Source organism: Podarcis liolepis (assembly GCF_965112155.1).
Source record: "Podarcis liolepis genome assembly, chromosome: 14".
Taxonomy (NCBI): domain Eukaryota; kingdom Metazoa; phylum Chordata; class Lepidosauria; order Squamata; family Lacertidae; genus Podarcis; species Podarcis liolepis.
In genome coordinates this window covers 47,045,739-47,073,662 of record NC_139569.1, presented here as the reverse complement: position 1 = coordinate 47,073,662, position 27,924 = coordinate 47,045,739, and the positions used below count along the sequence as shown (strand labels likewise).

General features: G+C 44.0%; 1 protein-coding gene across 3 annotated transcripts in view; it reads right to left on the bottom strand.

Moving 5' to 3' along the window:
• The window catches only part of ZNF592 (zinc finger protein 592), a 45,391-nt gene that overhangs the window by 5,397 nt on the left and 12,070 nt on the right, over positions 1-27,924 (bottom strand). For all 3 annotated transcript variants that reach the window (XM_083475576.1, XM_083475577.1, XM_083475575.1), the window contains exons 2-7: positions 25,040-27,423; positions 8,950-9,128; positions 6,690-6,866; positions 4,894-5,053; positions 2,061-2,324; positions 1,002-1,114 (exon numbers count right to left, since the gene is read on the bottom strand). In XM_083475576.1, the coding sequence (XP_083331702.1) occupies positions 1,002-1,114; positions 2,061-2,324; positions 4,894-5,053; positions 6,690-6,866; positions 8,950-9,128; positions 25,040-27,415 (3,269 nt within the window). In that variant the 5' untranslated portion in view covers positions 27,416-27,423. The remainder of the gene's footprint in view (positions 1-1,001; positions 1,115-2,060; positions 2,325-4,893; positions 5,054-6,689; positions 6,867-8,949; positions 9,129-25,039; positions 27,424-27,924) is intronic.

Below are 27,924 nucleotides of genomic sequence, written 5' to 3'. Positions count from 1 at the left end.
TTACAAAGACTAGTCTCTCATTTCATCCACACAATCACCCTGGAAGGCAGTGATTTGTTCAAGGTCAGCTTCATAACTTTGAACTTGGATCTCCCACCACCAAACCAGGCAGTCTAGCCACTGGGTAAAAAGGTAAAGGTAAAGGACCTTTGGATGGTTAAGTCCACTCAAAAGTGACTATGGGGTTGCAGTGCTTATCTCGCTTTCAGGTCAAGGGAGCCAGTGTTTGTCCACAGGCAGCTTTCCGGGTCATGTGGCCAGAATGACTGAATTGCTTCTGGTGCAACGGAACACCGTGACAAGCACCGTGCACGGAAATGCAGTTACCTTCCTGCCGCAGTGGTACCTATTTATCTACTTGCACTGGTGTGCTTTTGAACTGCTAGGTTGGCAGAAACTGGGAGAAGGCAACAGGAGCTCACCACCGGTGCATGGATTCGAACTGCCAACCTTCCAATCAGCAAGCCCAAGAGGCTCAGTGGTTTAGACCACAGGGCCACCCGCTCCCCTGCTGTGGGCTATGCCAATCAGGTGTCTGCGCTAAGTTCGGCATCAATATGGTGAGCCCTGGGGAGCTGAGGTGCGCCAGGTTGCCCAAGGAGGGGTGAACCAGCCCAGGTTGGAGATGGAGCAGGTAAAAACTCCCATGTCGATCAGTAGTGGGACTGTGCCTGTGAATAGCCACTGCAGCCTTACCTGGGCAAGACAGCAAAACCCAGACTGTAACCACTACGCCACACTGGCTCCAGCAAAGTTAATATAGAAGGAACTAAGCATTCTACATTTGATTAGATATAGCCCAGTGCTTGCATCATCAATGCCTAACGTGCTTCAGTCTTATCATGGAATCTAGCTGTGAAACCTAAAAATGTACCTGAGCTAGTGCAAGATCCTTTGTTCTAAGATATGCTCTAAAAAGCCTTAGATATGGCCCATTACAAAGCATTTTTTTTAGCCTGGAAGACTAATAGAAATTTTCAGGAAAACAGTTGTGTACTCACCAGCAGGTGTAAACTTTCTTTGCTGTGTCATGGTTATTGCGTACATGTCTGTGCAGACTATTGGAGGCGTTGAATGACCGCTCACACTGCCGACAGGGATATCTTTTCACATTCTATGAGAGGAATGGGAGCGTTAGTCCTGACAGCAAGAATGAGCTGCCTCTTTTTTTTTGGTCTTGATCTGTGCAAAAGAATCCACACAATCTAGATTCGTGTACTAGCATCTGTAATGCATCTGCCTGTATCCTTGATCTGACAAAGTGTACTTTTGTGAGACATGGAAAACACATTTAAGAGTCCTGACCAATTGTGGCCCTTAGGTGTGCATTTCTCAAGGGGTTACAGACATGTTTTTCTTTGAGAGTCGCTGCGCTCACCATAGAGACATGCAATTGACCTGCTACAAACATGTCTCTCTTGTAGCATAAAAAGCAGCCCTTGGCCATAAACCTGATAAGCTTGCCTTGAGCCAGTTCCCCATCTGCAGAATGCGAGTGTTCATGATCTAATTTATAAGATTTTTGTGGAGAAGAATCCCGATAATGCTTATGCATTTGCAGTCAATACAGTTTCAGAAACATATGGTCTTAAAAGGGGAACACATGGAGAGAGAGATAGAGAGAGAGAGAGAGAGAATCATACTCTGAAGTTTATCTCTGATGCTGCCATAGGACTGCAGAGACTGCAGAGACCAAAAAGAAAGAAGCACCTACACAGGCTCTCACCCTGCTACAAGGTTTATGTAATAAGCAGTAGCAATTTTATTTGTTTAGCTGTAAGCTATAACAAACATAAAAAGGTATGCTATGAGGTTTAGATTAGATTTGCACATTGCTTCTTATTACGAAGGTCCTGAAATAATTTTCAAACAAAACAAACTCCACACAACCATTATTAAAAACAGATGCAACAGTACAGCCATATTATTGGTGCTGCCTAAATGTGCAGGAAAACAAAAACTTGTTCCCCTGGAGCTCAAACAATGACAGGCAGGCTGCTGAAGAGTTTTAGATGAATCCTGTGGGAAAGAGGAACAAAATATAGCCCCCAGACCCTTACCTTTCCATGGCTTTTCCTCATATGGGACACATAGGTTTCTCGGTCAGGGATGCACTGCGAACACTCCCGACACGTCCAACTGCAGGGTTTTGGCTTGGGTTTTGATTCTGGGCTCGTCCCTTTTGTGGGCAAAGAGGTCTGGGAAGTACCATTGATTACTGAAAGCTCCTTTGATGCTGGAAGAACACTGCTGTTAGTTGCTGTTTCTGTCTTCTGTCGGAAGCTAGCAAGATCTTCAGGATTCTCAGGGACCCCATGGACGCTCTAATGAACAAAAACAAAAAAATCCACAGCATTAGAGCAGGGCAAAGGGAAGTTGCCTATTTTCCTAAAATAGCAGGAAACTGCTCTGCTTAACAAAAGCATATCATTTCCCACCTCCTTCTGTTTTAGACAGCCCAGGACTAAGATAGAGATTATGTCCATAGCCAATAGGCTATGTTAATGCTAACGCAGTGTGATTCATTCCATCAACACAGTGAGAAACTATGCACTTAACTTTAAATTATAACAGAACAGCATAGTGTGTTTGCAGCAGACTTAAGACTGAATTCACAGTTTGGAGGATTGTGAAAAAGTGCTGCTGCTGTAGAGTGCTGCCTCCTCTGCCTCTGTGCAGCATGCTATGGTTTGATCAAACCAAGAAACAGTTTGCAGATACATGTGAACTGGCAAACTAAAGTTTGAGCAAGCCCTCCAAACTGGGATTGCAAATCCTAGTTTGGAATGCTTGATCAAAGGAAAAGGGAGTGTAAGAGCACAGTGTTTGTTCACAATCCTCAATACCCACATCAGGCTTGGCCCAAGGATGTGTTTTGAGGAAACTGCACCCCGGTTTGCACTCAATTAAACTCTGAACCAATGCAAAGTTGCAGGGTGCATGTATATGTGCATGTTTGAATTGAGTCTTGGTGCTCCTCATTCGCAATCCAAGAGTAGGTTCAGAGGATGATCTGAATTTCAACCTAAGAGTCCTATGGCATTTTAAAGAAAACAAATGCATTGTGCCTTGAACTTCTGTAGACAAGGGTCTACTTTGCAATCGAAGACATTGTTACAAATAGCACTGTACAATTTGCCATAGCAGCAGATAACGTATACAAAGATTATACAGCTCAGTCAAGTGTCTGATAAATCCTTGTATACGTTAGCTGCTACGGCAAATTGAACAGTGCTATTTGTAACAATGTCCTCAATACCTGTCAAGAGATGGACAAGTTTTTGCTGGCTCAACCAAGATGCCTTTCTAGATAATAAGGATGTGATATTTCTCTCTTGGTAGCATCATGAAAGGCAATATATGCACAGATAATGAGGGAGATTCTGAATTTTGTCATCTCTCCCTTTGGCAAATGCTGATGACATAGTCTGAAATCATAATGCCATGAAACCTCTTCCTTGAGTACAAAAGTGGCAGGTGGTCACTGTTGCTTTTCAGATAGAACGACACAGGCAAAATTTAACCAGATGCTGCAGCTAAATCATTCAGCCTCTCCAATACATGTTTTGAAGAGTGCTCCTGTAAAATATTTTCTTGCTTGTGAACAGCCTGAACAACAGGAAGGAAAGAAGCCTAGCTTGTAACCCAAGAAGAAGGAACCTGCAGCCCTCTAGACGGTGGATTCCAACTTCCATCATCCTTAGCATTGGCCTTGTTGGCTGGAACTGATGGGAGTTGGAATCCAACAAGACTTGAGAGTCACAGATTTTGCAGCTCTTAAGTTTTCCAGGGAATTTTGGAGGCATGAAGAGAATTCATATGCCTGATACACTTATTTATTAGAAGAATTTTTATTTTCGCCTGTCAAGGGAATTGGGGTTGCTTGTGTGTAAACCTTCAGCTGTTCCAAACTGCTTAGGGGGGGTTGTGTCTTTCCCTGACTGAGCAGCCCTTGGCGCTGCTGCTCAGTCGCTAGCAGAATCCGTGAGTGGGCGTCTCCTAAATTTCCTCCAGCATAAGAATTCCTTAACGGACAACCTTCGCCTCGCCTCTCTGCGCGGAAGCCTTCTGCGCAGAGTGGGCGTGCCGAGTGGTGGTCCTCCACCCTCCTCACTGACTTCACTGGAAGAGCCTCGGAGCCTCACCTCCAAGATGCTCTCTGCCTCTCCCTTCTTCCTGGTGTCACCTGGACTTCCTTCCCCAGATGACGTTCTCACTCTTCCCTTACTCGTTCCCTCTCCTGCAGAATCTGGGAGCCTCGCCTCTCCCCTCTGCTCTGATGTCAGTTCCCTGACATCGCCCTTCAATCATATTTCCAGGGCAATTTACACAAAGAACAATAAAATGTGGAGGGGGGAAGCATGCCTGTGCACATACAGAAATGCACATATACACAACAAGCTAAAACCCCACAAAATTATAAAAGCAGCATTAAACAGTTAACAGGCTTAAACCTGTATTTTAAAAGCTTTAGATAGTATTTGGCACTGAAAAGAGAGCATTCCACAACTAGTCTTCAGGCAGATACTACTCCTGACAGGGGAAGAGTTTCACGTAAAGGCAGGTGCACATGGAGAACAGTGGCTCTTCAATTACGCTGGTCACTTTGCACTGTGCCCAGAAATGAACTGGGAGGCAGTGCAGTCAGTATAGCACCAGTCTCAGTAAGAAATCTAGATGCTGTAGGTACTTGGAATCTTAACGCAACACACTTCCGGGAGGACTGTTTTACACGCAAATCTTTGAATTGGTTTGGAGGCTGCTTGTGAAGATATCCACCAGTGGTGGGTAAAAAGGAAAGAAAGGCAGCCGATGTGTTTCATGCAAAGCAATCTCAATTCAGAAGGTAGAAAAGTGTTCTGTGCAGGCATGGCATCCTCTCCAGTCACCAACCTTAACATGTTGCATTAGCTGAAGTTTCTGCATATACACCAGCTGGCAATGCGGACACTTGAACACTCCCACCATCAGCCTGTTGGCATTCTGCTGGAAGTGCTCCTGCAGAAGCCTCTTCTTGTTAAAGACTGTCTCACAAGAGCATTTGTAGATCACCCTGGAACAATTGAAAAATGAATTAGCAATGAAAGTTTACTCTAAACAAAAAAAATCAACATAGAAAAATTTATTATCATCATCATCAAATTAATTATTGAAGTATTATTATTATTTATTCAACATATATACCACGCCCTTTATCAGAAGATCTCGGGGCAGTGTACAACATTAGAAACCCAACTCCAACAAAATGCCTTGGAAACATGTATTTTAACAGGAAACATTGTTGTGATGTCACCTGGCGGGTGGGTCTCAGTTCTGTTTTGCTGCAAGTGGCTGTTTCCAGCAGGAACAGCTTACGGGTGAAGGTTAAATCCTGCTCCATTTGGCGGAGTGCATCTGTTCCCTCTTTGTAACAGGTGCATACAGTCAAAGGAAGCAGAAGAAAGACACTGAGTCTGCTTGCTTTCACTGTGTGCGCCTGCTCCATGGAAAGAGGTGCCTGCAGCAAAAGCAGACCTGTCTTAATTCTGCATCACTACATGAAAGGGGGGGAGGAGAGAGAAACCGCTAGGAAAGGTTGATCCTTGCAAAGGGGGTTTTCCCATCCCCTTCCTGGGAAGCGTGTACTGAGCAGAGGTTAAATTCTGCTCCATTTTGCTGCACACAGCTCCCAGGGGGAATGGGGAAAGAACTGCTTTTACAAGGATCAGCCTTCCAGAAGTGTTTTTCCCCATCTCCTGGGAGCTGCAATTTCTCCTTCATGCATCAGTTGGATCTACCTTTAAGTTTGTGTGTGTGTGTTTCAGAAAGAAGGGAGGGGGCTCATTTTAACATTGCTCCAGCATGGACTTTTGATGGGTGGGTGTGTTGCCCACCTGTCAATCATGTGGAGTGCCTCACTCACCTATCAAATTTGGCCTGTGAAGCTAATCCTGATAAGGATTTGGCCCACAGAGGCAAAAAGGTTCTCCACTCCTGCTCTAAGTGCTGCTATTTATTTTAATTTGTAGTTCTGCCCGACAGGCTCTTCCTGAAGCTCCCATTACTGCTTCTCTAGCAGACAAGAATTACAAGGCAATTTCACAGAGACATGGAATCAAAAGGACTTTGGAGGGCATCTATTTCCAATCTCCTGCTCAATGCAGGACCTGAAATCCTGGATGCAAGTACAGCATTCCCAACAGATGGCTGCCCAACTTAAATATAACCAGTGAAGGAGACCCCGACAGCTCTGCAGACAGCCTGTTCCCACTGTCAAACAGCTCTTACCACTGTTTATCCTCATGGTTTGCCAAAATGGGTTTCTGTGCAATAACCATCCATTGGTTCTAGGATGCCCTCTGAAGAAACACATAACATCATGCAGAGCACAGGGGCTGTCTGTACGCTAACAGATGATAAATCCATCCTTGCTTCTTTCCAAGTGTGAAAAGTCTTAGGAACAGATGGGCTACATAACTAAATATTAAGATAACTAGAAAACAAGATTTCTGCCTAACCCTTCATTTCTTTAAAAGAGAAGGTATGCAGATCCTACTAAAAACTGTCTCCACAACACAGTTTATTCTCTCTCTCTCCATACAGTTGGGACAACAACGTTCTTGTAAGCCCAGTGAGGATGGGCATAGAAGGCAATCTGGGTAAAGAAGAGAAATTGAGCAATACATTTATTTAACCGGGCAGCCACTTACTGAGATGTCTTATGAGGTTCTGCGGGGTGCTGACTGGTAATGTGAGCAGTGGTACTGTCTGCAGACTTGAAGGCCATAGGACAGAACGAACACTTGTGGAAGACTTCACAGTGCTTCTCGTGAATGTGCACTTTCAGCATAGCTTGCGACATGAAGACAACCCCACAGTGAGTGCACCTGGGAAAAGAGAGAGAGAGAGAGCGCTAAACTTGAGCTCTGCGAACAAAAACAAAAAAATCATAAGCACACACTGAGATTTCCGTGCAAGTTCAGGAAACAAGGACCCACTGAGGTCTGCCTCACTGACTTGTAGGGAGTAGTAAAATCCACAGCATTTGTAAAATCCACAGCATTAAAGTGTTCCAGGGTCATCAATAATGGTGGTAAAGACAAAAATGAATAATAATTAAAAAAAAAACAGGGGAAAAAGCCTGTTTTCTGATAAGACACTCAAAAGTCCCAATGAAATGCACATTGAAAATGTTTTAAAACCTCCAGGGATACAGCTGATACAGGGCAAAGTCACTCCAATTTGAGGGGTGTTCAAATCAAAATGCAACTGCTGTTAGCCACAAAGCGCTAACAGCAGGACCAAACTTCCTTTCTATTTATTGCCTGCATTAGCCTGGGCTTCAGTGCTTTTATTCCAAGCAAATCAAGTCACTTAGGAGTCTGCTAAGGTAAAGATAAAGGGACCCCTGACCATTAGGTCCAGTCATAGCCGACTCTGGGGTTGCGGCGCTCATCTTGCTTTACTGGCCGAGGGAGCCAGCGTGCAGCTTCCGGGTCATGTGGCCAGCATGACTAAGCTGCTTCTGGCGAGCCAGAGCAGCGCACGGAAATGCCGTTTACCTTCCCGCCGGAGTGGTACCTATTTATCTACTTGCACTTGACGTGCTTTCAAACTGCTAGGTGGGCAGGAGCTGTGACAGAGCAACGGGGGCTCACCCCGTCGTGGGGATTCGAACCGCCGACCTAATGATCGGCAAGTCCTAGGCTCTGTGGTTTAACCCACAACGCCACCCGCGTCCCTAGGAGTCTGCTAAGCACCCTTTAATTCATGCTGCATTGTTCCACCTAAGCAATAAAAAAGTATTGGGTGCTCATGTTGCTCTTGCTGTTCTGTTTTACATCAAGGGTGGGGAAGCTGTGGTCTCTCCAGGTGCTGCTGGACTCGCATCAGCCCCAGCCAACGTGGCCAACAGCCAGTGATGATGGCAGCTATAGTCCAGCAATTTATATTCTGCTTTCCATGCTCAAGGAGGCTTACATCATGAAAAAATGCATAATTACAAATATAACAAATATTGTCAGAAACAATACATCTAAAAAATCAGAAAGTACACAACCAAATTGAACAAGTTCCACATAAAACCATAAGAAGATCTAAAAATAAAGATACAAAAAAATAAATATCAATAACAGAAACAAACCCTGCTAACAACCCCCTCCCTAAACAATACCCAAGAGTCTGTTCAGCAGCCTCAGCTTTTGTAGCTGGAGTCAGTCAGCGTACCACCTTTCCAGGCCAGGTGGGAAAAGGCCTGCAAGGCAGGGAGCAGGTCTTCCAGGACTCACAGCCAAGATGGCCACATCAAAAGGGCCATAAGTTCCCTGCCTGTAGCATAAAGTCAGTATCGCATCTGTACTTCTTCAGTTAAGACACAGAAACACCAAATTTTAGGTCGATTCAGTTTTCCCCCCTATGGATACTATTTATTTTTAAAATGTCTAATCCACCGTTTATCCAAATGGTAGTGAATAAAAATAAAAATGCAATATAATAATAATAAAAAACACCACCACAGTACCCTCCTTTGCAAGCAACAAAACTGAGAAGCCAGAGAGCGACAGAACTATAAAGCATACAGAGGAAGCAAACTACGTGTCAGAATCAGACCATCACTACTTTATAACCTTTAAGAGGGCTGTGAAAGTCCATCGAAAAAGCCCTGGCATTTGCAGCATTTCTCCCTCTCTTAGCCTGCAAGCACAGAAGAACACTCATTGCCAAAGTGTCTATAAAGATGTGCCTCCTGAAGGCACGGCAGGACAAACACGCCTTATCAGCATTTGATATCCTGAAATTGTCAGCCTGTCTGATCACCAAACAAGTTGGCAGCAAAGCTGTGTGGCGTGAAAAAGATTTGATAAGATTTTAAGCTCCATTCCCCCTCGCCCCATTCATCCCCGCTCGGTGTGCATTAAATGTCACGACACATCTTCCTCGTGCACCCCCACCCCTCAATTGAGCACAAACCTGTAGCCAACTTTGCGGGAGTAATGAAGGCAGTTCTCCTTGACGTGGGTTTGGAAATAGGCCGACCGGCAAATGGCGCCACACTCTGGGCAGCAATAAGGGGATTTGTGAGCATGGATTCTTTGATGAGCACAGTAACTGCACTTGTTGGGCAACAGCATCTGGCACACTTGACAAGTCTAAAGGAAGAAAAGGAGACGCCACAATTAGCCATTCCTGCTGCACTCTTCACACCTTTTTCCTGCTTCTTTCCATTACGAGAACTTCTACCAACAGAACTTCTTACGTAAATCCTATGCTCTCCCTTTATCTTCTTACCTTTGCCATGCCACTTCCGTGTTCTATAGGGTGACCATATACTGCTGGCATTAAATGGTATCCCTACCAATGAGAATTTGGCTCTCTTCGGCAAGTGTTTTTCCCCCAGGGGTGTGTGTAAAAAGAAAGAGAGATCAAACATAATGCTTATTCTACTTTCCAAACACCAGGACCATGTTGTAAAGAGAGCTGTCAGGATTTTCCAGTGACAAGTCGTTCCAAAGTCAAATCCTAACGTACTTACCAGTAGAAAGAATTCTGAGGAAGCACTTAAGCCAGGCAACTGTCTTTCCAAGCCAACTTAACATTAGCACCATGTTTTCTGGCACCTGAGGGAATTTCAAGGCCTCTCCCAGATCCCCACCCAAAGTGGTCCCTTTTGCAACTGCCATAGTTTGTAAGGCCCAGAGTTCAAAAGCAATGGACATCCAGATAGTGGGAATTATCAATGCAACTGTCTTGGAGCTGGGTACACATGGCTGAGCAACGATGTGATGATGGTGTTATCTTTGAAGCAGGAAAAGAAATAATGAAATTCCAAACACCTCTATTTATTTATTTAGCATCAGTAGAACACCACCAACACATTTCATATCCAGAGTTCTCTGAACCCAATGATTAGGGATAGCCCAAACGACTGGTAAATGTCTCTGGCTTAGCAACCATTTACTGAAAAAGCTTGCCAGAGATCTTAGGCTTGGAGGTCTCTCTCCTTGTTTTCTAAAAGGTGCTCTTTTTTTAGCCAAATGGCTCTGCAGATGAAATGATGTGCTGTGGTCCAAACCTACTCCTTCCTTGGGCCTGAATCAGTTTCCACTGTATCTCCTTATGGGTTTGGGAAAGAAGGAACCTCTTGGAGGGTGTACTGCTCTCTCCATCTCCAAGTGACAAGTCCAACAGGCACCTCATGCTTACAGGCCAGTAGCACAACATCCACTCCCACCATCCCACAGCTCCCCTCCCTGTGCTGGCTACCTTCTTATGTGAGGTTCTGCAAGCAGCATAGAGTAAAGGTCATCCCACAGTCTCCAGATCAAGCCATGAGCTGACAATGCCGACAAGTTGTGCCTTTCCAACCACTGTGCGTCACAACCAAGCTAGGTGGCCTTAATGGCGAAGCTGTTGGCTCCCAGTCACAAATCCCAAGCAGCTAAGGCAGGACTGAGAATACACACAGCTGAATTACAACTCCAAGCTCTCTGTTAACAGGTTATCATTTCCAAAACATCCCAAGACTTGCCTCTCCATGTCACTTGGAACTGCAGCATTAGGAAAGCACAAGTAGTGCGACACGCCTACCAGCTATAATCTGGTGTCCTCAACCAATGTCCAAGTCTTGATATCTATTTGTACACGGCATTAATTTACAAGCTGTTGCCATCTACAGTGACCCTCTGGCCTAAACAAATGCTCAAGTTCAAAATGTAAGACCGCCCAAGTTTTCAAGAGCTGGAGAACCAAAGAAACAATCACTTCTGAAGCTGCTCAGGCATCATGCCCAGATCCAAACAGTTTGGTTAGTGGCCAGGCTTTCAAGAACTGAACCCAGGATGGCTGTGTCCAAGGCCAGTGAACTACCTACAGCGATAGCCAGGACAGCTGAGTACTGTGCAACTAAACTCCTAGAGATAGCCTGCAAAAAGCATTGATTGGATTGCATTAACTCCAGCTGGCCCAACATCTACAACCAAAGAAGGCAAGGGTAGATAGTGGACCACTAGCCAATTTTGCGGTGGACCTACTGGCACCTACTCATTGCTGGGATTCTTGCAGTGAATGCAATTTGCTATGTGTAGCCTTCTATGATCCAACAAGGCGCTTCTTAAGCTAAAATCAGTTGAGTTAGACATTAACAATTAAAGAGAATCGAAATACACACTCTTGCTTCTGTGGATCATGAATGACATCAACCCACTCCTGGTCTACACAACAGGGCACACAGTCAGCACTTCTGCTTCCTGGGCCTTCAGTGCTTTGATTCAACCCTAAACGTCTTTCCTTTCTCTGCCCTTGAACTCTTGTCACTCTCCGTCTGCAGTTTCCTGCCTCCCACCAGTCATGGCTATTCTTGAAGCCCACGTCATGGCTTGCTGCCAATACAGACAATTTGAATTTGACAGAGGATTGTGCCCTGACACTGCAAAACAGCTCTCCTGCTGATCATTCCATTTTACTACGTACGTTTCTACACAAGTTACAGCAATTTCGTCAGAGGCCTTATCATTGTCCCTGAAAGACTCGCAATCCAAGTACTGAATGTTTACTTGACTTACGTACATATGTTTCTATTAATAGCCTCAGAATGGTTTTAAATAGTTACCTATTTATATTTTTATTCTGTGCTTTTAGAACGCCTTTAGTTATTGTTAATATAACCGGTTATCACACACACCCTAAAAATTTGGACCTTTGGGCCTCAAAACACAGTAAACACTGAAATTCCAGACTAAAAGCTCAGGAAGAACAGTCCAGAATTTCAACAGCCTACAAACCTGCCTCTTCCCATCTCCTTGCCCCTTAAGATCAACACTGGACTGCATCCCTGCAGGTGGCAAGGAGTGTCAGACAGCAGAATGCTTCTGACCCCTTTCCGTATTCTCCTACAGAAAAAAACCTCTGCATGTGGAAAGCTTGCACACCAAAGAGGATGAAACTTCTTCCTGACATATTAGCTGTCTATGTGTGAGAAGATTTTTACACAATGGGAAATTTAAGGATACTGTTCCCCCACTGCCAGCAGGTTTAAATAGCACAGATGGGGAAAGACTACTGGAACTATGGAATTTCAACATTTAGTATACTCTGGGGCCCAAAGGTCCTGATTCGCAGAGGGATTGTGGTGGTTGCTTTAATTGGAGTCATGTTTTGGATGCTTAAATCGGGAGTTGGTCTAAGATTCTTCTTCCACAGCAGCTGCCTGATACACATTCAGAATTCAATTTAATCATGCTACTGTTTCATCAGACCATCCAGTCTAATTTTGTGAAGTGGAAACGTTTATATAAAAACTGAAATTATCATAGGCTTATGCAAGTAACGCAAGTTACTGAAAAGCTGTGATAAGAAATGTGAGTAAAAAGGAGGAAAATTTGGGTAATAATCCACAACCATTTAAGCCATAGAAGTTTTTCCTACCGAATTTTGTATGTTGTGGATTTAACCCTTTTTTATCTACTGTTGTATGATATGTATGCCCTTGATGTCTGGGAAATACTTAAGAAGGTTTTGCCAATGAAAGCTACCAATTTATCTCAAAATTTAAATTCTAAGGTCCTCCCAAGCCTCATGAGCTTCACCAATTCACTGGAGTCAAATCTCCACTATCATTTATCTCCTTTTCATTTATCTCAGCTCTTCTTCACTTTATGCTCCCATCTGTAGCAGAGCGATCAATGGGAGCAGGACCACTCCATTAGCTCTGCTGAGAAACCAGCTCCACATGGAGCCTCCTGTCCATAAATGGCTTCCATTCCAGTTGGTCATTATAAGAACAACTATGCAAAAGAGTTGGTGCCTGCGTTTGCTTGTTTCCCTTTTCCCTCCTCATTCCTTTGTCCTGTGTCTTTTAGACTGCAAATCTGTAGGCAGGAACTGTCTTATTTCATTAATCTTATGTAAGTCTCTCTTGAAACCTTTTGGTTGAAAAGTAGCGTACATTAATAAATTAATCTATAGCGAAACAGTTGTGCTGGTTCTTGATCATCTAAGTCGGGCATCCCCAAACTTTGGCCCTCCAGATGTTTTGGCCTACAACTCCCATGATCCCTAGCTAACAGGACCAGTGGTCAGGGATGATGGGAATTGTAGTCCAAAACATCTGGAGGGCCGAAAGTTAGGGAAGGCCTGATCTAAGTACTACTTCAGGGTCTCTGTTGTTTCTAGCCTCCTAAACATCTGGTGTACTGTCAGGCAGATCTTCAGGGAGAGGGAGGTTAGGTGGGGAGAGAATCTAGTTTAGAAAAGGATGTTGGTAAAATACCGTAAATTTCGCTCCAAAACACGCACTTTTTTGCTCCGAGAAAGTAAGGGAAAATGCCTGTGCGTGTTAAGGAGCGAATGCACGGATCAGAGCCATGGCTGCCGTCAGTCAGGCAAAGCGGGAGCCACTTACACGCTCTACGAGGCTCTCACTTTGCTTTCTTTAAAGCGACCTGGAGCCAGGAAGGAGGGAGGGAAGGAGAGCCATAGCAGCAAAGCCGGCAGCAGCCGCTTACACGGGAGGAGGGACAGACGCTAGCAAAGGTCTGCGCGCTCTCTAAACAGAGCAATGAGGCTGCAGAGAGACGGCAGGAAAGATAAAATTTAAGCATCCAGCAGCAAAATAAAACCAACCTCGAGCTCTGAGCCAGCGCAGTGAAAACCTGGAAGTAAAAAAAAGGCTGGGGAGGGCATGAGGGAGAGGGGAAAACTTCGCAAATCCCCCGCGTCTCAGCTGATCGGCTGGGATGGAGCAGCTTGTTTTCAGGCAGGATAGATTTGAGCATTGTCTGGGTCCTAGTGCCCCTACCGCTTTTTTGTGCTCCATTCTATTGCTGCTGGTGGCTGCTTATCATTCAGGCTGCAAGGAGGAGCAGTTTTACACAGCTAATGGCGAATCCCCTGCAATCCAAGTCCTCCTCACTTGCTCAAATCTATTCCGCCTCAAAACAAGGAGCGGAAGGAAAAGGCTGCAAACTGTTAAATGGAAAAAAAACCCAGGCACAGGGCAAATACCTTAAGTATACCTTTAAAGCAACAGTGCTCTTTCCCTCCCTCCTCCCCGCGGAAAAGCTCCTTGCCCCTTGAGTTCTTTTCCTTCCCTCCCCACTTAAAACGTGGTTACAAAGCACGGATCCACATGGATCCTCAGGATTTTTGCATTGGGCTACCCCAAACTCACTGTCAGATCACATGAAAATCATACACCCACTGTTTCATTTAGAATATTTTTTCCTCATTTTCCTCCTCTAAAAACTACGTGCGTGTTATGGTCAGATGCGTGTTATAGAGCGAAAAATACGGTAGTAGTTTTATCAGTTCCCACTCACTATCTCCCGCAAAACCACAAAGATACTTAACTACTGAATAATGCTTAGCAATTGGGTAGAAACTACAATGGTACTATCTGTTTAATTAAAGGGAAATAGATAAAAAATAATCAGGCAGAACCCAGCACCAAATGTTGCATTTCCGTTGTATGTTCCTGAGGGAAAAGTAACTTCTGACTTTGACGCTTTCACTGCAAAATAAAACTAAAGTGTGCATTAAGTAAATAGAGTACACATATTCTCAGATTTCTAAAGTGAAGAGATTCCCTTCCTTAAGTAAATGCTACCATTGAGGCAGCTGCCCATCCCATAATGCTACCTGAGCAAAAGACTTGCACATCCCTTACCTGCAACTCTGAATCTCTCTCATCCTAGTGTTTCATTGCAGTAGCTTGTATTTAATCAAATATTTGATTTCAGTATACAATTAGAAACTGTGATATGCTACAACTACAGCGGCATACAAAGGAATGTGGTCAGCTGACAGGTTTAGCATTAAATTACAGTGGTACCTCGCAAGACGAATGTCTCGCAAGACGAAAAACGCGCAAGACGAAAGAGTTTTCTGTTTTTTTGAGTCATTCCGCAAGACGAATTTCCCTATGGGCTTGCTTCGCAAGACGAAACGTCTTGCGAGTTCTTGCGAGTTTGTTTCCTTTTTCTTAAAGCCGCTAAGCCGTTAATAGCCGCTAAGCCGCCAATAGCCGTGCTTCGCAAGACGAAAAAACCGCAAGACGAAGAGACTCGCGGAACGGATTAATTTCGTCTTGCAAGGCACCACTGTATCCAAATTAAAAAATAAATTATCTGTCTTAGTGTTATCTATTGAAATTACATTTTCATTTGTATAGTTGTAAATTAATCTGTCACTCACAGTTTCCATAATGAAAGTATATTTATTCAATACACCTGGCCCATGTTCTCCACAATTCCATGCCTCTTTTTCTCCTGATTTGCAGGACAAATGCAACACTTTGCCAGGTTGGAAGAAAAAGGCATAACTACATAACACTAACCTTTAGCCCTCCAGATGTTGCTGGACTACAACTCCCACAATCCCACCACTGGCCAACATCCAGAGGACTGCACATTTGTCACCTCTGACATAACCCTATACCAGTTTGTCACTGCATCTGACGCACCCAAATGTCATAAAATATGAACAAAGATTCTGCACTCTTATGTGTCTACAGAAAACACAAAGAATAATAATTCCTAACTTTACTCCTAGGTTGTGATGTTGGAAATATCAATTTAGAATCAACCAAGGGGCTCTTTAATGATGGATACCCAAGACAAATTTTCTAACTTTCAGCAGACATAGAATTCCAGCTATAATCATGAAAAAGAAGGCTCATTTGGCCCAGAAATGAGTCCTCCTTTATCGGCATTTTGAAGACACATCACTTAAGCCACTGTTTGTACCCAAAAGGGTGAACAGGAGTAACAAAGTCACCTTAACTAAAGCTGACATTTGTCCTATTGCCAAAGAAGATCACAGTCAATGGGAAGAAGAACTATCAGCAACTCCAGAGATTATGCAAGGAAAATCAAGAGGTCTAATCAATCTACTGCAGTTCTGAATAAAAATTACCCTCCAGATTCAGCAGACGGGACTGTTCCAGAAGAAGAGGATTTGCTGAGTAATTTTGTTAACCTACCAAATAAAGAGCAAAGTGACATTCTCACCAAACTAGCTAAGTTACAGTCCAGGTTGACCCAAATCCAGCAGCATGGACAACAAAATGTTGGCGAAACAATTGACAATCAAGCCTTTTGCCCACAAGCTGTTTCTCCAAAGTGTATAGTTAAAAAGAGGGCTACCAGAGGAACTTCGAAGTGTATAGATGGAGAGCTGCAAACTCAACCCTCCTTGGAATATGATAGGGTGAGGGACAATCCTGGTGAGGGACGAATTCCTGGCTGAGCTATGAGAAATTAGCTCCAAATGTAATAGGTAGTCCTCTCCCGAGAATCAAAAAGGATACTAACATCGTTGAATGTGTTCTTACTGATAAGAGGAATGGAAGCGTTTTTTAAGAAAAACGATAAATCGATATTTCCTGAAGTTTGGGCCACAGCCCTATATTCAAAAAGGGCCTTACATTCAATCTAGCTAGTTATAGACCAATTAGCTTGCTACCAGTAATTAGCAAATTATATGCAAAGCATCTTTAGAATAAGCTAATTGACTGGATAAGTGATGAAGCTATTCTTGCCGAAGAGCAAGCAGGATTTAGTTGCGTCAGATCCACTACAGATCATTGCTTTGTACTAGTTCATTTTACAGATGAGTATGTTAAGAAACCAGGTGGTGTGCTATATGCAGCTTTCATTGATCTGAAAGCTGCATTCGACTCAATCTCTCGAGTAAGACTGTGGGATTAATTGAACTCTTAAATACAGATAAAATATTATTGTTCTTGATTAAATGTCTATATAAAAACACTGTGCTGAAAGAGCGTTGCTCTACAAATGGGCAGCTCACAGGATCTGTACCAGCCACAAAGGGAGTTAAGCAAGGTTGCATCCTAGCTCCTGCACTGCTTAAATTACCATATTTTCCCATGTATAACACCCCCCGTGTATAAGAAAATTAGCCCTATTTTTGGCCTACCCCTATTTTTGGCTGCAACCAATCACTTGTCCCCCCATGCATATATTCCATGTATAAGATGACCTATGTTTTTTAACATTATTTTAGAGTAAAAAAACCTAGTCTTATAGATGGAAAAATACAGTATATATAAATGTCATTGTCCAGAGTTTAACACCCCCAGAGTATTATGCCCCTAAACTGGCCACAAAAGCCATCTCTGTATTATTATAGGCAGATGATGCGATACTTCTATCTCAAACAAAAGTGGGCCTGAAAAGATTGATGAGGGCATTCTCAGGATACTGCCAAAGAGAACAGCTGGCTGTGAATTACAAGAAAACTGAAGTCACTGTGTTTTCAAGAAACTATAGGGCTCATAGATGGTATATGGATAATCAGTTGATCAAACAAGGTAAAGTCTTTAAATACCTCAGCCTTATTTTTCAGTCAATAATCTAGTAATTATTTAGTTCTGTCTTGGTCCAAATATACTTGCCAAATTCCTCTTGCGTCCCACCTAAAGAGTGCTGTAAACTGCGGACGTGGAAGCAACAGCACTGCTCCCAGCTTTTTCTTCCCATCTTCCCATCTTGTTTAACATCCTGTCCGACAAAGAGTTCTGAAGTACTGGAAAGCTTCCTCACTATTCTGGGTAATGTCCTAATAGAAGTATTGACCAACTGTGGATTCTCAGTTTTTCCTTTATTTGTATTCTCTATAACAGGCATAGGCAAACTCGGCCCTCCAGATGTTTTGGGACTACAACTCCCATGATCCCCAGCTAACAAGACCAGTGGTCAGGGATGATGGGAACTGTAGTCCCAAAACATCTGGAGGGCCGAGTTTGCCTATGCCTGCACTATAATCTATAACCTGTTGCTTGAAAGTTTATAGTGGGGTGACCTGCTCCGGTTGCCCTGCTAAGGAAAGCAGCAATTACTGAAGTTCAACCACACTGTTTTTGTTTCTAATTAAGCCAAAAACTTCACCAATGAGAGACATGGAATTTGCACTAATTTTCTTGAAGGAAAGTCTACGTGCAGGAAAGAGGCAAGAACAGCACAGAGCTGCATAACTCACTGGCAAACAACCACCGGATAAAACCAGTTCTTTAGCTCACTCGTTTATTTCAGAAACATTGTAAGAGCTCACTTTATTTCATGTGGTTTTTTTGTTTTTACCCAAAGCCAGATTTTACTGGAACGAATGCTCTCGAACAACTTCCCTGCGTCTCTTCAATTTCTCTATAGGACTTTGTACACACTGGAAGTTGCTGGCCATAGGCAGCCTGAATTCCACGAATACCCCTGGTAGCGTAACTCAACCCCACCTACAGATGGCGTAGAAGAAAGAACGGGGGACCTGTGACCTCCCATCAGCACCAACCAGCATTGCCAATGGTCAGGGTGGGTGATAGGAGCCGCAGTTCAACAACTTCTAGAAGTCCGCAGGCTCCCTACCCCTGCTTCAGAGTAAGAGTGAGCAATTGCTTTAATTGAGTGACGCATGTGGCGCTGTGGGTTAAACCACAGAGCCAAGAACTTGCTGATCAGAAGGTCGGCGGTTCGAATCCCGGTGACGGGGTAAGCTCCCGTTGTTCAGTCCCAGCTCCTGCCAACCTAGCAGTTCGAAAGCATGTCAAAGTGCAAGTAGATAAATAGGTACCACTCCGGTGGGAAGGTAAACAGCGTTTCCATGCGCTGCTCTGGTTCGCCAGAAGCGGCTTAGTCATGCTAGCCACATGACCCAGAAGCTATACGCCAGCTCCCTCGGCCAATAAAGTGAGATGAGCACCGCAACCCCAGAGTCGGTCACGACTGGATCTAATGGCCGGGGTCCTTTTACCTTACTTATGATGATGATGATATTTGTACCCCGCCCATCTGACCAGCTCAGCTCTCACCCACTCAAGTAAAAAGTCTTAGGTTCAATCCCTGGCATCTCCAGGTAAAGGCTGGAACCCTGGAGAGCCACTGCCAGTCAGTGCAATAGACAATACTGTGTGCTACATGGACCAATTGGTCTGACTCAGTATAAGGTGGTATTTTCTGTTTCTATGGAAGATTCAAGATGGATTCTATCATGTACGGTGCAATTCTAGAAAATCAAATTCTGCAAAGCAATTGTAGATAGGCTCCTCAAATCCAATAATACAAAGGCAGCGTATGCAAAACTTTGGGGGCCCTGGAATTGCCCACTGGAATGGTGGGTGCTACCCAGGTGCCACCTGGCTGCTCTTGTCATTGTAGGCTATGAATCAACACAATAAAGGTTGCTGTTGTGTTTCCCTGTAGGTCAGAGAGTCTGATTAATGCCCTAACTGCCGCTTTAGCGGTGCTAATCTGTTTTCAGGGGTTTGGGGTTATTTGCAGTTTTTACAATGGGAAAATTGATGGCTTCTCTTACAGAGTTACAAGAATATATCACATGCCAGCCTGACACAGAAATCTGCACATTAGAGTGTTTCTACAACAGTGCACCCACCACAGCACAGGAGACACCTTCAAAAGGTCAGAAATAGTAAAGCCGAGCCTGAACAGGAAACTGGTCAAAACCAATATTTTTGTCTCACATTTGGAAATCTTTGCTGAAATTTAACAAAAATATATTCAAAGTTACTAGTTCGGGATAATGATTCAATTAAAAGCCAATGGGGTAAAGGCTCCAGGTGTACAAAGAATATGGGTGATGAGGTGTAGGGGTTAGAGTATTGAACTAGGAACCGGGAGGCCAGGGTTTAGTCATCAAGCTCATGGAGTGACCTTAAGCTAGTCGTCCTCAGTCTAACCTACTTCGCAGGGTTGCTGCAAAGATAAAACGGGCGCAGGAACCACCTATGCCACCTTGAACCTCTTGAAGAAAAGCAGGGGCAGAAATGCAATAAAAAATATAATAAAATGGAAGGCTGCATGCTGCTTTGTCCTCTCCTGGTCTTTTCTTCTCCAGCACGAGTTACACCACTGTCTTCCGCCCCAGCTGATCCGCTGTTCACCACTGCTGAGGTTTATATCAGCAGCAACATTAGCCATTCGTTATGCCAACAGGGGTTCCTTTTACAAAAGGTTTTGTAACCAGTTTTAAAGCTAGGCTTAAAACGCTGCTTAACAGGCAATGCTGGTGAGCATTAACCACAGTGCCATCTGGCAGCGTAAGGAGACGTGGGGGAATGCAAACCTGCTAATAAGAAGGTAAGAAGAGCCTACTGGATCAGTCCAGTGACCCATCCAGTCCAGTATCCTGTTCTCACAGCGCCCAACTGGACACCTATGGGAAGCCCACAAGCCAGCGTTCAAAATTCACCTGGTGCCAGGCACTTTGGGCACCTGGCTATTGGCCACTTGCAACCAAGTGAAGATGCCCAGGTGCCAGGATGGCACCTGAAGTCTCCACCATCTGGATGTGCATGCCTGGGGATCCTTGAATCTTGACTGTTTTCACATGCTAGCAACACGTTCTGTAGAATTCTATCCACTATACTTTGTCTGCACAATCAGAATTTCTGGAACCAAAATGAGCACAGAATGTGGGCTGTCCCTGGATCAAGTGGTTTTACTTCTTAAGGATCTCAAAGCTCTTAATCTAGCTCAAGGCCGTCATCTGAACTAGCCAGATGTTTCACTGAGAATCCATCATGGTCAGTCCATCGTTTGAAAAATAAGACTTTAGAGTCGTCTTGCCCCCAAATGGCAACTAGATGACTTGGCGATTGTATTGTTGGTTAAAGGAACAATTTGGCGCCTGGCTTATATATCTGAGTTTCTAACGCTGCCACAAGCAGAATCTGAGTAGAAGAGCACGTCTCCCCTCAGTTCCTGCCCCTTAATTATGGTGAAGTAACTGGGAGTGTTACACTGTCCCTGTCCCAGCAGAAGCTGGGATATCGTAAACCACACTGTGATCCTTGGATGAAAGGTGGTATAGAAACTTAATAAATAATAATATGATAAATAAGTAGCCAGCAAGAGCTCTGGGATTCATAATGAGGCTACACTGAATAGCAAAGTTAAGTGCTTTTTTAAAAGGGCCCAAAGCAGGACATTAAGGGATTGGGAGAAGCCCGTGATGGATAGCTGCAGGATGGGTCGTCCTGGAGTAACCTGAGGCATTGCAGAGTACAGCAAGTCCCACGGTACTATTGACAGAGATCGGTACTGGTCAGCAGCACAGTACAGGCTGGGTAGTGTTTCTCATCTCCAGCAGTTCTCAACCTGTGGGTCCCCAGATATTGTTGGACTACAACTCCCATCATCCCTGAGCTCTGGCCTTGCTAGCTAGGGGTGATGGGAGTTGTAGTTCAACAACATCTGGGGACCCACAGGTTGAGAAAGGCTGCTAGGAGCTGGCAGTGATGTTTGACGATGGAAAGGCAGGTGAGCGACACCACCCTGTCTGCGCTGCCCAATACTGCTGCCCCTACCAGTGCACAGCTACAAATGAGTATTGATGGATTTTCCCCAATAGCAATTTTGAGCATGTTACTTCCTCTACCACCTAGCATTGTCAATATTAACTCTTTTCTGGCATGAACCTCAACAGTTACTGGTTCAACTCCCTACCTTGAAGGGGCTGAAGTGGTTACAGAAAGCATCTGGTAACTACAATAAATCCCCCAAAATAAGACAGGTAAAACCAGTGCAATTTTTCCTGAAAAAGAGGTGCTAGAACTCGTCACAAGCACCTCCCTTGCTCTCTTATACAGACGTACTTTGGAAGTCGAACGGAATCCGTTCCAGAAGTCCATTCAACTTCCAAAACATCCTGCAGCCAACTGGAAGCCGTGCTGGATGTTCGGTTTCTGAAAATCATTCAAAAACCGGAACAATCACTTCCGGTTTCCGATCATTCGGGAGCCGAACCATTTGAGTTAACAGGCGTTCAGCTTCCGAGGTTCCATTGTAATGGCAATAGCGCCCACCTGAGAGGTGCCAGAACAAAAAAATCCCAATATAGCATATAGCACTTAAGATGGAAGCCAGAACTGTATCTGTTCCCACTGCTGGGCTTATTCCAAGTGAACGCTCAACTCCAAATATGACATCTCCACATGACTACACATGTATAGGCTATTGGGAAATAATTTTGCATTCAGCTGGCAACCTGAGGATTAATTAACGTGTTGCAGCAGCCATGTGGAGGTCAGCTAAAATAAATTATATGTGGTTTCTCCATGCTTTGTGTGTAACAGGTGGCTCAAAACACCCCATGGGCCACACAACTATATGCAATCATGCATAAGTTGGGGGATGCCTGGGCTACAGACTGGGCTAAGCAGGCTTTGTGATTTCTCTCCCAAATATGAACAGAAGGGGCGGAGGGCAGAAGATACAAAAATGCAACAACCAACTGGGTTAAGAATAAAGCAAACTGTGTAAACGCCTATTACAAAAGCTACACAGAACTGGAGCTGTGATTGCCAAGACAACTCTGAGTCAAAACCCAACAGGATTCAAGGAACTGTCAAGATTTCCAGTCAGCCCCAGTATCCTAGCCGATGGTTTCCAATACAGAATAGCCATTAACCACTGTAGAATTGACACATCTAAGGATCTTAAAAAAATAAATTGGGTTGTATCAGTAAAGACTGCACCCTGGAACTTTACATCACTTTTCACTGAGCCGTTGAAACTAGAGACTTTGCACACTGATTTTTCAGTCAGCACACCTGAAGACTGTGAACACAAGTACACCAAAATCAGAAAGCTAGTGCCTGAAATCCATGGGACATACCATATTTACTCAAATCTAATACTTACTTTTGGCCAAATTATGTTGCGAAAATTAAGGTGTGCATTATATTCGATGGCACATTTACATTTGCCAGCAAATCCTTTTTTTGGTTTAAAGGTTCTGAAAATTGAAGTGTGCATTAAACTCGAGTAAATGTGGTAATTCCAATTAATTGTGCTAAGGACATGGGTGCCGATTCCCTCACAGTAGTATTTGTATAAGCAGCTAGGAATTTAGTTGGGTTCAACTAACTTTTACTCAGAGCAGATCCACTAAAATTAATGGACCTAAGCTAGGCTTAGTTATTAATTTCAATAGGTTTACTCTAAGTAAAACACTACCAATAACCTTAGCCAAAAGACTACTCTGAGTAAAAGCCAGCTGAATACAACTCATTGTCCTGTGCCAGTGAAATACTTCCAAGAATGCTCCTGGGGATTTTATGACATCACAGGATGATGTCAGAACAACAAAGTCAGTGGCAGCCTGCTCAGCTGATGTACTTGCACATGTAAAAAGCATACACTTCACTTGACCCCTTGCATGGGCCCAACAGAACTGAAAAGGGTAATGAAGTTTATTGGATTAAACAGGAAATTTATTTCAATATTTTAATGCCAAAGCCTTCCTACCTTTTTCATTATTTTTTTCAACAGTTCAATCCCAAGGGCTTTCAAAACATGCAGCTTATTAAATAAAGCAAGGGAGTTAGAACATGGAGATGGCTGTTAATTAATAGTCCCATTACTCCAAAACTAAATTGCAAGCCTATATAATGCTGCAAAAGGCATGCAGCAGGTGAGTGGGCGACAGAAAGCTTGTTGATGGAATTTTCATTTCGTTTCATTTCGCTTTCCTCTTCAATTTTACTGCTGATTATAAGTACCGGTAAGTAAAGGTATTGCTGGGGGGGAAATTGCTGTTGAAACATCCTCAATGGCCAATGGGGTGCAATTACACAACCAAGGTTGTTTTGTGAATTTCAACAATTCTGCAATCTAGAGAGCAGCAGATGAAGATAGGAAGTGAAAGTGTGATGAGGTGCCCTGCCATTTATTATTGTTGTTATTATTAAAATTTGTATACTGTCCTATACTTGCAGGTCTCACGGGAGTTACAACATAAATCACAAAATATATAATAAAAACAAAAACAACCGATAAATAGGTCAACAGCTCATTTAGATGTAAAATGTTGAATCGGAGTTAACTGTGTTCTTAACAGTCCTGATCACTTTTACTTAGAATGATCACATACTGTTTTCAACATAACTTATGTCCATGTAAATGTGCCAAGGATTGCAGTCTGTCTAAGTATTACAGCTTTTGAGCTGAAAACTTTGGTGCCAAAACTGCTATTTTGCTTCTTGCTTATCCAATTTTTGTATACTAAAGTAGCAACATATTTCAGATTCATTTCTTGTACGAAGCAGCATTGGTAAGAGGGGAAGTGTTCAGAAAACCATTAGTTTAAAGAAACCTTTTGCATTCTTGGTCTAAAAGAAGGTAAATATTTCCTGGGGAACATACCTGCATGTCACACTAAACCAAAGTTTCATGTGACATGAACAAGCAGAAACAAGCTGCAGCGAGTCTCAGGCTTGCATGGTGTCTCTACCCTTCAGTCAAAGAGGCAGCATTTCAAAGCTTCCACTTATGTCTTTGATTAATCACAGCTCGCTATATTGTCCAGACTCAGAAACGTGGTTAATTTTAACTATGGTTAGTTTAAACAGGACTGCTTCAGGAACTATGGTTTGAAATTGGTTTGTCAACTGATCAATTTGGACGGCTAAACAAAGCTCCTTCCACTTAGGAGGAAGACGGGAAGTGTGTGTGGACCAGGAGGGGACACACACAACACATTGGCTGCTATGCAAACATGTTATTTTAGACCACAGTCTTCCATCTGCATAATTATCTACATGTCATTGGGCAGAGAACCGAAGGCTAGGTCCAGTTAATATTTTTGAATGAACACTGGCCAGAAATGGGCTGTTCACGTCGCCAACAAATGGAGCACAGCAAGCTACTTAAAAAAAACCCTAGACAAATAAATCTATACAATAATAATAATAATAATAATAATAATAATAATAATAATAGCTTTGAAATACATCAATCTCTTCTTGTCTCCCTCAGTAACTTGAGGGGATGAAGCAATTTATTTCTGGCACTGAATGGTTTATGCTGTATATTCAATCATCTTAAATCACACATATAGATCACCATCTCCACACTCTTTTCAGTCACCTGCCACTTTTCTTAGATTTGCACATAGTGTATAGCTCCCAAGAACGTGGAAAGATGCAGTTAACTAATCTCGTGTGCCTATCTTAATGTACGTTTGGAGTGTCTGGCTGTTTTTAATCTAGGCCCAACAGAAAATAGCTCTGATCTTTATTTAGGAAGTGACTTACCAGTCCCTCATTATCTTCCGAGGTTCTCTGATAATGTGCTGCTAGGGCAACATAGTCCAGTGCCTGCTTATTACATTCAAAACACTTTAATCCGTGACGAATTAGTCTCAACGGGTCCGCATACAGGGGCAAAGCCGGCTGAGCATTTGTCGAGCTCCCAGTCCCGCTTCCCGGCGCAGCGCAAGTCTTTTGCGGAAGAGGGGGCAACCGTGACGTCTGAGATGTCGAAGACGTTGAAGAGCTTGTTGGAGAAGGTGAAAACATTTGGTCTAAGGAAATGGGTTTCATGAACAGCTGAGAACACTGCATGATAAAGCCTTTGCTCTTGTGATCCCTCGCATGCTTGAGCAAGCTGCATTTGTTGAAGAACAGCAGCGTTGCTGAACACTGAGTGCACATGACTTCAATGTGGACACTTCTCCTGCTGTAATGCTGGGTGAGGCTTTTCTCTAAGGCAAACGAGTCGCCACATTCCAGGCAACAATACCCAGACGCAGGTAAGTGAATACTGCTGTCAAAAGGAGGGCTGAGGTTTGGAGTATAGATTGGCACAGGATTGGCACCATGCAACACTTTGTTGAATGCCTCGACGACAAGAGGAGCGGCTTTCTTAACCTGGTGCACAAGCGGCACAGACATCTGCGTGAGCTGGGACGGGCCGCGCCGCTGCACGGAAGATTTCGCCGCCACAGAAGCCGCAACGCTGTGGGGAACCAGGTTGAGATTGGCCAGGTGCACGGCTTTAGGAAGGAGGCTGGCAGGGTTACAGGGCTGCGCCACCACACCCGGCTGCTGCTTCTTGCTTGACGGCTGTCCCACAATACCTACTTTTATTGTCCCGCTGCTGCTGTTTGCCAGCAGGGGTGCACCAGGGGTGCTGCTTACAGGAATGTCTGCACTCATACTGTCAACGTGGGGACTTGCTAGGTTTGCCTCTTGAGCAGTGGCTTTAGCAAAGCCCTTGCATGACTCAGTGTCCATGGATGCATTTGGTTCTGGTGAAGGGAAGGATTTCACAAACTCTTCGGTTGCTGAACTTTCCACGGGTGATTCTTGAGGAGATTTGCCCAAGTCATCGTCTTCCGGCAGGATCCTTGTTACCATTCTTTTAATTTCACCAGAGGAGGTTTTAATAGTCTTGATCCTGACTTTGGGAATTGCTGGGGGTGAACCAGTTGCCACAGAAGGTGAGCCTTTGCTACTGCTGTCACTGCATACACTCCGGGGAGACTCAGGCTGCTTGCTGACTTTTCTCACCATCTCAAGAGGGCTTCTGGGACTCTTTGGTGACTTTGGCATCTTGGGGCTTCCCTTGATGCCATCTTTAAAGGGCCCAGAAGACTCCTTCGTCAGGTTTCCCTGGTCCTCCTTTGAGATGCCTGCAACCTTTTTGGCCTGAAGGGCTACAAGTGCAGCGACGCAGGATGAGAGCTTGGAGTGGGCAGGTTTGATACGCTGGCGAGGTGGAACTGACGAAGAGGAGTAGTTCATTTCAGGCACAGATCCTTTACTTTCCCCCAAGTTATTGCTATGGAAATTGCCAAGCTGCAACCCTTCGCTGAGGAAGTTATTGGTGTCCACAAGGTCTTTGACAGGGCCCTCCCGTTTCTCAGGGCTCTTGTCGCGTTCCCTCTTGCTAGCATCCACCCTGCTTTCTTGCAGTTCATGCATATCTATCTTTGGATCTCTTTTACAGTATTGATCAAACATACTTAACTCGGGTTCTGCTATCTTCTTACTAAGCAGATCTAGCAGCGATGGCCCAGTTGACATAAACCTACTAAACTCTGGTTCTGGCAAGGTCCTACTAAGCAGATCTAACACAGATGACCCAGTTGGAATATACATTGGATGCGGTGGAAAATAGGGAGTTTGGACATGTTTGGGTTTATCTACAATACTGTTCTCTTTGAGTGCATCCTCCGGCTCAGGGCTGGAGATGGGGCTGAACTGACTGAATGTTGGTAAGGGCTCTGACTTTGTCTGTTCCAACTTTTCAGGATAGTTCCTCAAGCCATCACCATTGATGAAAGTGGAATCAAATTTCCCATAATTGTGAGTCTCCAGGGGAAGTTCAGACCCCCGGAATCCATTGTGCAGCAGGCCTGGTCCTAGGTGGTTGCCTTCCTTTTCTGCTTCAAATGACTCTTGTCGGCACGTGTTCTTCACAATGACACTCACAACTGGAATGTCAGAAGCTGGCGCTGCGTGGGACAAGGATGCGCTTTCATCTATACAAATCCCAGACGGCTTGAGATGGTTTTCGTTCTCCTCACCAGCTGTCTGAATGGCTTCCTTGGCATCAAGGCTGGTTGGGTCAGGAATGTCAAAAGCAGCCAGCAAGTCATCAAAGTCTGGGGTTTTCATGTCCCCCATGATGAAAACTACAAAAAAGCAAAACATTGTCAAAAGCATTCTCGGTGTGCATTTTCTGAATTTACCTTTCTTTCTAGAAATGTCAAGATTTGAGTTCTAGAAACAGTAGAGAAACATGCATACGGTTCTATTAGTAGTTCCTATACTCTACGGAAAACTTCTTCAACCTGGTTCTCTCTCTGGATGTTTTAGACTACTATTTGCAACATTCCTTGCCCATGCTGGCTGGGGATGATAGGAGTGTAGCCCAAAACATCTTGAAGGGCCCTGTGTTAGAGAAGGCTTCTCTAGGGATCCAGATGATTTTTCAGAAGACGACACACCCACACTTTCTAGAATGGGAATGAAAGGTGTTATATTTATAATGAACAGACCACAAGCAGTCTCCTTGAGGCATGCTTCGCCTTTTCTAACTTCCTCCCCATTGCACACAGCTGCAGCAAGAAAAGGGCAGGGAACCCTGCAAATTTTCAGAAGGGGATTTACCTGTTGTTGCTGATACTCAAAAC